The sequence below is a fragment of the Sinohyriopsis cumingii genome, chromosome 17 (assembly GCF_028554795.1).
Source record: "Sinohyriopsis cumingii isolate HCF-2022 chromosome 17, ASM2855479v2, whole genome shotgun sequence".
NCBI lineage: Eukaryota > Metazoa > Mollusca > Bivalvia > Unionida > Unionidae > Sinohyriopsis > Sinohyriopsis cumingii.
Window position 1 is genome coordinate 98,522,911 of NC_142977.1, and position 11,686 is coordinate 98,534,596.

Consider the following 11,686-nt stretch of genomic DNA (forward strand, 5'->3'; position numbering starts at 1 on the left):
GGAAAAACTGGAAGGATTTAAATCTCTTTAAAATGCAGTTACTGACTTTTGATTGTGGTTTATAGAAAGATTTATCAGCCTCTTAAAAAAATGTTTTGTTTCTTTTCTCAGTTATGATTGTTCAAATCCAATTTATGGCGAGACTGTGAATCCCCATGATGTTACAAAGGGTCCTGGAGGATCATCAGGTGGAGAGGCATGTATTATAGCAGCCAAAGGATCCCTGTTAGGGTTTGGCAATGACATAGGGGGTAGCATTCGCATACCGTGCCACATGTGTGGAGTGTGTGGACTGAAACCAACATATGGAAGGCTTAGGTATGCTATGTTGAAATCTAGTGGTCATGGTCATTGCTGTATTTATTGCCAGTGGTGTTACTTTGTAAATGCATGTTTTTTTGTCCTATAAATTGGATTGCCTGGTCTTCTGACCATGGTACAAGTAGCCTGTAAATTTATGTACACATTCAGGTTTTTATGTTCCTTCACATACTGTTGGTGGCAGTTAAATATAATATCATGACCTTTTCTGGTTACAGAATTTTCACTGTACCTTCTATTTTAGCTCAATAACAGAAAGAACATTTCTATTATTCTCACAATGAAAGATTATAATGATTGTCATTTGTAATGTGTCATCATACATTTATTCGGTAAAATTGAGTCAGAATTTTTTTTCTTCTACTTAGCCACACAAATGTTAAACAGTTATGTTTTCATCATTTACTGCAGACCTTGATTCAGTCATTTTTAGCTCCTCTATTAGATCAAGTGAGCTTTTGGAATGGCTCTCTGTGTGACATCCAATTTCTATGGTAGAAGTCATACAGGTCATGTATGTGCATTTACTCATTTTAAATTAAATATAAATTGTTGTTTTAAAAGATAATACTAAGTTTGTTAAGCCAAAGTTTATTCAGTCCTGATTATTGAATGTTTTGTACCTTAACTGTTGTCAAGAAACATCCAAATGAAAATTATCGATCGCTATAGAGTTTTACAGTGGTGGTCAGGTACTAAACTGGGTCAAGAAATGAGCTTGTCGAGTGTCGTCATCACAGTATAGGGTAGTATGAATTTGTTTATTAACATGCAGAGCTTTCATTGTGATATCATAGCGCACAACATTCAATACATGTTGTACTGGATCATGCCTTTAGATTCATCTCATCCAAAAATATCCACATACTTTAACATTGATTTTGACATGTGTACTTCTTGGGGCATGTAAATAATGACCTTCCAAAGGAATATGGATGTATGAGGATTCAAATAAAGGTATGTCAAATCAAATTCTAAAAACTAGCAACCATTACTGAAATAATTGGAGTTGAGTGCCTACATGACCAGTATGACTTACAGGTATGATTTGATTAAAAATGGTATGTAGGTTTGTGTGATTAAGATCATTGGATGAGTTGGATTATGAATGACATGTGATACCATTAAGATCATTGGATGAGTTGGATTATGAATGACATATGATAGCATTAAGATCATTGGATGAGTTGGATTATGAATGACATATGATACCATTAAGATCATTGGATGAGTTGGATTATGAATGACATATGATACCATTAAGATCATTGGATGAGTTGGATTATGAATGACATATGATACCATTAAGATCTTGGATGAGTTGGATTATGAATGACATATGATGCCATTAAGATCATTGGATGAGTTGGATTATGAATGACATGTGATACCATTAAGATCATTGGATGAGTTGGATTATGAATGACATATGACACCATTAAGATCATTGGATGAGTTGGATTATGAAAGACATATGATACCATTAAGATCATTGGATGAGTTGGATTATGAATGACATGATACCATCAAGATCTTGGATGAGTTGGATTATGAATGACATATGATACCATTAAGATCTTGGATGAGTTGGATTATGAACGACATATGACACCATTAAGATCATTGGATGAGTTGGATTATGAATGACATATGATACCATTAAGATCATTGGATGAGCTTGATTATGAATGACATGTGATACCATTAAGATCTTGGATGAGTTGGATTATGAATGACATATGATACCATTAAGATCATTGGATGAGTTTGATTATGAATGACATGTGATACCATTAAGATCTTGGATGAGTTGGATTATGAATGACATGTGATACCATTAAGATCATTGGATGAGTTGGATTATGAATGACATATGATACCATTAAGATCATTGGATGAGTTGGATTATGAATGACATATGACACCATTAAGATCATTGGATGAATTGGATTATGAATGACATGATACCATCAAGATCATTGGATGAGTTGGATTATGAATGACATGATACCATCAAGATCTTGGATGAGTTGGATTATGAATGACATATGATACCATTAAGATCTTGGATGAGTTGGATTATGAATGACCTGTGATACCATTAAGATCATTGGATGAGTTGGATTATGAATGACATATGATACCATTAAGATCTTGGATGAGTTGGATTATGAATGACATGTGATACCATTAAGATCATTGGATGAGTTGGATTATGAATGACATATGACACCATTAAGATCATTGGATGAGTTGGATTATGAATGACATGTGATACCATTAAGATCATTGGATGAGTTGGATTATGAATGACATGTGATACCATTAAGATCTTGGATGAGTTGGATTATGAATGACATGTGATACCATTAAGATCATTGGATGAGTTGGATTATGAATGACATATGATACCATTAAGATCATTGGATGAGTTGGATTATGAATGACATATGATACCATTAAGATCATTGGATGAGTTGGATTATGAATGACATGTGATACCATTAAGATCTTGGATGAGTTGGATTATGAATGACATGTGATACCATTAAGACCATTGGATGAGTTGGATTATGAATGACATATGATACCATTAAGATCATTGGATGAGTTGGATTATGAATGACATATGATACCATTAAGATCATTGGATGAGTTGGATTATGAATGACATATGATACCATTAAGATCATTGGATGAGTTGGATTATGAATGACATATACCATTAAGATCATTGGATGAGTTGGATTATGAATGACATATGAGACCATTAGGATCATTGGATGAGTTGGATTATGAATGACATGTGATACCATTAAGATCATTGGATGAGTTGGATTATGAATGACATATGACACCATTAAGATCATTGGATGAGTTGGATTATGAATGACATATGATACCATTAAGATCATTGGATGAGTTGGATTATGAATGACATGTGATACCATTAAGATCATTGGATGAGTTGGATTATGAATGACATGTGATACCATTAAGATCATTGGATGAGTTGGATTATGAATGACATATGACACCATTAAGATCATTGGATGAGTTGGATTATGAAAGACATGATACCATCAAGATCTTGGATGAGTTTGATTATGAATGACATGTGATACCATTAAGATCATTGGATGAGTTGGATTATGAATGACATATACCATTAAGATCATTGGATGAGTTGGATTATGAATGACATATGAGACCATTAGGATCATTGGATGAGTTGGATTATGAATGACATGTGATACCATTAAGATCATTGGATGAGTTGGATTATGAATGACATATGACACCATTAAGATCATTGGATGAGTTGGATTATGAATGACATATGATACCATTAAGATCATTGGATGAGTTGGATTATGAATGACATGTGATACCATTAAGATCATTGGATGAGTTGGATTATGAATGACATGTGATACCATTAAGATCATTGGATGAGTTGGATTATGAATGACATGTGATACCATTAAGATCATTGGATGAGTTGGATTATGAATGACATATGACACCATTAAGATCATTGGATGAGTTGGATTATGAAAGACATATGACACCATTAAGATCATTGGATGAGTTGGATTATGAATGACATGATACCATCAAGATCTTGGATGAGTTGGATTATGAATGACATATGATACCATTAAGATCATTGGATGAGTTGGATTATGAATGACATATGACACCATTAAGATCATTGGATGAGTTGGATTATGAATGACATATGATACCATTAAGATCATTGGATGAGTTGGATTATGAATGACATATGACACCATTAAGATCATTGGATGAGTTGGATTATGAATGACATATGATACCATTAAGATCATTGGATGAGTTGGATTATGAATGACATATGACACCATTAAGATCATTGGATGAGTTGGATTATGAATGACATATGATACCATTAAGATCATTGGATGAGTTGGATTATGAATGACATATGATACCATTAAGATCATTGGATGAGTTGGATTATGAATGACATATGACACCATTAAGATCATTGGATGAGTTGGATTATGAATGACATATGATACCATTAAGATCATTGGATGAGTTGGATTATGAATGACATGTGATACCATTAAGATCATTGGATGAGTTGGATTATGAATGACATGTGATACCATTAAGATCATTCGATGAGTTGGATTATGAAAGACATATGATACCATTAAGATCATTGGATGAGTTGGATTATGAATGACATGATACCATCAAGATCTTGGATGAGTTGGATTATGAATGACATATGATACCATTAAGATCTTGGATGAGTTGGATTATGAATGACATATGACACCATTAAGATCATTGGATGAGTTGTATTATGAATGACATATGATACCATTAAGATCATTGGATGAGTTTGATTATGAATGACATGTGATACCATTAAGATCATTGGATGAGTTGGATTATGAATGACATATGATACCATTAAGATCATTGGATGAGTTTGATTATGAATGACATGTGATACCATTAAGATCTTGGATGAGTTGGATTATGAATGACATGTGATACCATTAAGATCATTGGATGAGTTGGATTATGAATGACATATGATACCATTAAGATCATTGGATGAGTTGGATTATGAATGACATATGACACCATTAAGATCATTGGATGAGTTGGATTATGAATGACATGATACCATCAAGATCTTGGATGAGTTGGATTATGAATGACATGTGATACCATTAAGATCATTGGATGAGTTGGATTATGAATGACATATGATACCATTAAGATCATTGGATGAGTTGGATTATGAATGACATGTGATACCATTAAGATCATTGGATGAGTTGGATTATGAATGACATATGATACCATTAAGATCATTGGATGAGTTGGATTATGAATGACATGTGATACCATTAAGATCTTGGATGAGTTGGATTATGAATGACATGTGATACCATTAAGATCATTGGATGAGTTGGATTATGAATGACATATGATACCATTAAGATCATTGGATGAGTTGGATTATGAATGACATATGACACCATTAAGATCTTGGATGAGTTGGATTATGAATGACATGTGATACCATTAAGATCATTGGATGAGTTGGATTATGAATGACATGTGATACCATTAAGATCATTGGATGAGTTGGATTATGAATGACATATGACACCATTAAGATCATTGGATGAGTTGGATTATGAATGACATATGATACCATTAAGATCATTGGATGAGTTGGATTATGAATGACATGTGATACCATTAAGATCATTGGATGAGTTGGATTATGAATGACATGTGATACCATTAAGATCATTGGATGAGTTGGATTATGAATGACATGTGATACCATTAAGATCATTGGATGAGTTGGATTATGAATGACATATGACACCATTAAGATCATTGGATGAGTTGGATTATGAAAGACATATGACACCATTAAGATCATTGGATGAGTTGGATTATGAATGACATGATACCATCAAGATCTTGGATGAGTTGGATTATGAATGACATATGATACCATTAAGATCATTGGATGAGTTGGATTATGAATGACATATGACACCATTAAGATCATTGGATGAGTTGGATTATGAATGACATATGATACCATTAAGATCATTGGATGAGTTGGATTATGAATGACATATGACACCATTAAGATCATTGGATGAGTTGGATTATGAATGACATATGATACCATTAAGATCATTGGATGAGTTGGATTATGAATGACATATGACACCATTAAGATCATTGGATGAGTTGGATTATGAATGACATATGATACCATTAAGATCATTGGATGAGTTGGATTATGAATGACATATGATACCATTAAGATCATTGGATGAGTTGGATTATGAATGACATATGACACCATTAAGATCATTGGATGAGTTGGATTATGAATGACATATGATACCATTAAGATCATTGGATGAGTTGGATTATGAATGACATGTGATACCATTAAGATCATTGGATGAGTTGGATTATGAATGACATGTGATACCATTAAGATCATTCGATGAGTTGGATTAGGAAAGACATATGATATCATTAAGATCATTGGATGAGTTGGATTATGAATGACATGATACCATCAAGATCTTGGATGAGTTGGATTATGAATGACATATGATACCATTAAGATCTTGGATGAGTTGGATTATGAACGACATATGACACCATTAAGATCATTGGATGAGTTGTATTATGAATGACATATGATACCATTAAGATCATTGGATGAGTTTGATTATGAATGACATGTGATACCATTAAGATCATTGGATGAGTTGGATTATGAATGACATATGATACCATTAAGATCATTGGATGAGTTTGATTATGAATGACATGTGATACCATTAAGATCTTGGATGAGTTGGATTATGAATGACATGTGATACCATTAAGATCATTGGATGAGTTGGATTATGAATGACATATGATACCATTAAGATCATTGGATGAGTTGGATTATGAATGACATATGACACCATTAAGATCATTGGATGAGTTGGATTATGAATGACATGATACCATCAAGATCTTGGATGAGTTGGATTATGAATGACATGTGATACCATTAAGATCATTGGATGAGTTGGATTATGAATGACATATGATACCATTAAGATCATTGGATGAGTTGGATTATGAATGACATGTGATACCATTAAGATCATTGGATGAGTTGGATTATGAATGACATATGATACCATTAAGATCATTGGATGAGTTGGATTATGAATGACATGTGATACCATTAAGATCTTGGATGAGTTGGATTATGAATGACATGTGATACCATTAAGATCATTGGATGAGTTGGATTATGAATGACATATGATACCATTAAGATCATTGGATGAGTTGGATTATGAATGACATATGACACCATTAAGATCTTGGATGAGTTGGATTATGAATGACATGTGATACCATTAAGATCATTGGATGAGTTGGATTATGAATGACATGTGATACCATTAAGATCATTGGATGAGTTGGATTATGAATGACATATGACACCATTAAGATCATTGGATGAGTTGGATTATGAATGACATGTGACACCATTAAGATCATTGGATGAGTTGGATTATGAATGACATATGATACCATTAAGATCATTGGATGAGTTGGATTATGAATGACATGTGATACCATTAAGATCATTGGATGAGTTGGATTATGAATGACATATGATACCATTAAGATCATTGGATGAGTTGGATTATGAATGACATATGATACCATTAAGATCATTGGATGAGTTGGATTATGAATGACATGTGATACCATTAAGATCATTGGATGAGTTGGATTATGAATGACATGTGATACCATTAAGATCATTGGATGAGTTGGATTATGAATGACATATGACACCATTAAGATCATTGGATGAGTTGGATTATGAATGACATGTGATACCATTAAGATCATTGGATGAGTTGGATTATGAATGACATATGATACCATTAAGATCATTGGATGAGTTGGATTATGAATGACATGTGATACCATTAAGATCTTGGATGAGTTGGATTATGAATGACATGTGATACCATTAAGATCATTGGATGAGTTGGATTATGAATGACATGTGATACCATTAAGATCATTGGATGAGTTGGATTATGAATGACATATGATACCATTAAGATCATTGGATGAGTTGGATTATGAATGACATGTGATACCATTAAGATCATTGGATGAGTTGGATTATGAATGACATATGATACCATTAAGATCACTGGATGAGTTGGATTATGAATGACATATGATACCATTAAGATCTTGGATGAGTTGGATTATGAATGACATATGACACCATTAAGATCATTGGATGAGTTGGATTATGAATGACATATGATACCATGAAGATCTTGGATGAGTTGGATTATGAATGACATATGATACCATCAAGATCTTGGATGATTTTGATCATGAGCATCATCCACATATTAATGAGGTGGTCTTGCATCTGATTAGCTGAGCTTGTGAACACTCCAGGAAGGCCTTATTTGAGAACAGATTTTGTTCATAGTTCCTATATAAGCATGTATCATCAAGATATCAGATGAGTTTGATTGTGAACAGCATTCATGCATATTAATGAGGTGATATTGCATCTGATTGGCTGAGTTTGTTATCGCTCTAGCATACATGCCAACCATTACGGTTTTTGATGTAATCATTATACTTTTTTTCACTAAATTACGCCTTATGCATAAACGTTAATGGATTATGCGGTTTCAGTATATCCCCCTTCAAAAAAAATCAATAATTTGTTTTCTCATTTTTATAAACATACCATTAATCACACAGACCTTATTCTAGAGAAAACATTTTTGATTTGTGTGATAATGCTTTGAATAAACATGATATAAGTTAGCAGAACTGTGTGGAGTTTTGAGCTGATAATGCATTAGTGATGACTGGAATTCATAAAGGAGTTGCATTCTATATTTTGAAAATTGTGGACATAACAGGTTGTCCCTGTCATTTGATACACCATGCTGCAGGAAAGTCTGCCAGTAAATTAGAAGGAGAATTCCTGAAGTATCAAGTTGACATTATGCCAGACAATGTACTTCATAAATACAGAGTTGGTGTGCAATGGCACCTTATTTCCTAGCTAAAAGATCCAGTAACTGGAAGATATAAATTTCCTCTTTTTTTGTCAGGTTATGACAGGAATATTGGTTCTTTACCATTCTAATGCTGACTGTGAGAGACTGATCAGTATTGTTAACAAAAATAAAGCTGCATTCGATCCAGGCTCAGTAACCCAGCATTTAGAGTTCTGCTGATGTGCAAAACATTCACAATATCAGCTTGTACAAAGTGTTTTGAAATGCAACACATGAGAGTGTTGCTTTGTAAAGCTGAAAGTGCTAAATATGAAAACCCGAAGCAGTAATTGATGTTAAAAGACCAGAGGAGTAAATAAATCATTTTGTACATATACTCGTTGAATTTTTATCATATTATATGTAGATTACTCTTTTTCTGCTTGGATTACTCTTTTTGTATACTTGGATTACACATTTTCCCCACCAAGGGTTAGCATGTATGCTCTAGAGGTCTGATTTCTGATAGGATTTTTTTCACATTTGGTATGCAAGGAGATTCATTTCTAGTAATGATATTGAAACCACAGAAATACATTGTGCAAAGCATGTAATTACATCCAAGTCTTTGCATGGGTTCGAGTCTTGGATTTGGCCAATGTGGGTTTGTGAGAAAGCTTGCCAGTAGCTTCTCAAGGGTCGGTGGTTCCTTCCAGAGTTTTCCCAGGTTCTTCCTCCACCATTTATACTGGCCGCCATGTACAGCCTATCTTGTGCTGAAAAATGGCGTTAAACCCTACAACAACAACAACAATGACAACAACATCCAAGTTTTCTTTTGGAAAGCAAGGGAAGTAACCTACGATAAGGACTGTTTCAAATCACAGGTTTGAGATCATGCAGTTCTTCCCCTTTATAGAAAAAAATCACTAGAACAAGATGTAAAAATGAGAAAAAAATACAAGCTAGGAATTATAATTGAATTAATAGTAAATCTAAACTGAAGAAAAATAAGAATTTCTTTACATATTTAATTATGGAAAGAAAAATAGTCTTGCTTTAAAGAATTTATTTAATGTAAACCATGTTTTTCAGTTTATTTGTTGAGCTTTTATCAGTTGCTAGCATTGCCATTATGAAAGTGTCTGAAATATTGTTGATTTACATGTTATTACATGTGTTGCATGTTATTATATGGCATTTCATAGAGTCAGAGGCATTACTCACAGATTATTTTAAATATAAATTTTGTAGTTTTAGATTTGCATAAATAAAAGAATAAACCCCTTTCAAATTGAATTTCTAAAAGTAAATAAACCCATGACCTTTATTTTAAAAAATCCTGAGAAATTCAGTAGTTGAGCCAGGTTAATCAGGTAGTGGGACTTGAACCTGCTATCTTCTAGTTATGAGTCCAATGTCTTAACCACAGTGCCACCACAGCTCCCTTGGGTAGAGATCTCGATGGTTTCCAAGTTATGACTACAGGGGCAGGGCTGCAGTGGGGGTAAAGACATACCCAGGAAACCTTGCTGACAGCAGAGATTAACTCCTGTTGCAATGGCTGGTAATATTATATACTTTAAGGATGGGGCTATGAACAGTTTCAGAGTTGTTAATTGGGTTGTTGTCTCAAGGGGCCAGGGAGAGACCCAGTAGATGATGCAGGTTGCATTGTACTTTTGTGCAGAAAAAGTGATCCTATATGTGGTCTTGGAGAAAAAGTGATCCTATATGTGGTCTTGGAGAAAAAGTGATCCTATATGTGGTCTTGGAGAAAAAGTGATCCTATATGTGGTCTTGGAGAAAAAGTGATCCTATATGTGGTCTTAGAGAAAAAGTGATCCTATATGTGGTCTTGGAGAGAAAGTGATCCTATATGTGGTCTTGGAGAAAAAGTGATCCTATATGTGGTCTTGGAAAAAAAAGTGATCCTATATGTGGTCTTGGAGAGAAGATACATTACATCAGCAATAACATCCAATATAGCAACTGTGTGTTCAAGCTTTTCTTCCCCATCTACAGTTTCAATACATGTGTGAATTAATTTCTTTCACAAATTGACATGTGCCACTACCCAGGTGAACAATATCAGACCCACATATACCTCGTTTCCTTATTTTATTAAAAATGATCACTAATAGCAGGGTAACTTGACATTGTTTTAGTTTTCTCTAACCACATTATTGTGAAAGTGATCCAACCTCTTTGTGCCCAATTAAAGTTCATACAATTTCAGTGCCAAAGGAACCTTTGACCTGATGAGTGGGCAGACCCTCAGTAAGTACAGTTCAGATTGCTTTGCTCTCTTGTGAAAATTGCAGAGGTATTTTTCAACATGTGAAGTGAATTTTGCTGGTGTTAATGAGACTTACTTAAAAAAGAGATGTTTTTTTCTTTGTTGCATTAAACCCAAGACTGATCATTTAGTTTTCAGAAGGGGTTGGGAATGGAATATTGTACCCCAATAATTTCAAATATCCAGCCCACAAATAGAAAAAAAAAAAAAATTATTGCTGTGATTTGTGGACTAAAATACTTCTTATATTCATTATGTACTCCTACTGCATTATGAATGGGCTTAGTATTTTCAAAGAAACATTTTTTCCTTAAAAAAATTGGATTTTGCTCTATTTCAGTTCTCTCTTAATTGAAAATAAAATCTCTGTGAAAATATGGTAAATTATACACTAAGATAAGATTTATGCTAATGCCCAACAGTCACCAGTGTGAAATTAAAAGATAGAAGCAAGAAAGCA

At 33.6% G+C, this 11,686-nt stretch overlaps 1 protein-coding gene across 3 annotated transcripts in view; it reads left to right on the plus strand.

Annotated features, from left to right (window-relative positions):
- LOC149779516 (fatty-acid amide hydrolase 1-like) overlaps nt 1-11,686 on the plus strand; it is a 99,437-nt gene that overhangs the window by 37,214 nt on the left and 50,537 nt on the right. For all 3 annotated transcript variants that reach the window (XM_089940228.1, XM_089940227.1, XM_089940229.1), the window contains exons 8-9: nt 112-318; nt 11,167-11,207. In XM_089940228.1, coding sequence (XP_089796354.1) covers nt 112-318; nt 11,167-11,207 — 248 coding nt within the window. The remainder of the gene's footprint in view (nt 1-111; nt 319-11,166; nt 11,208-11,686) is intronic.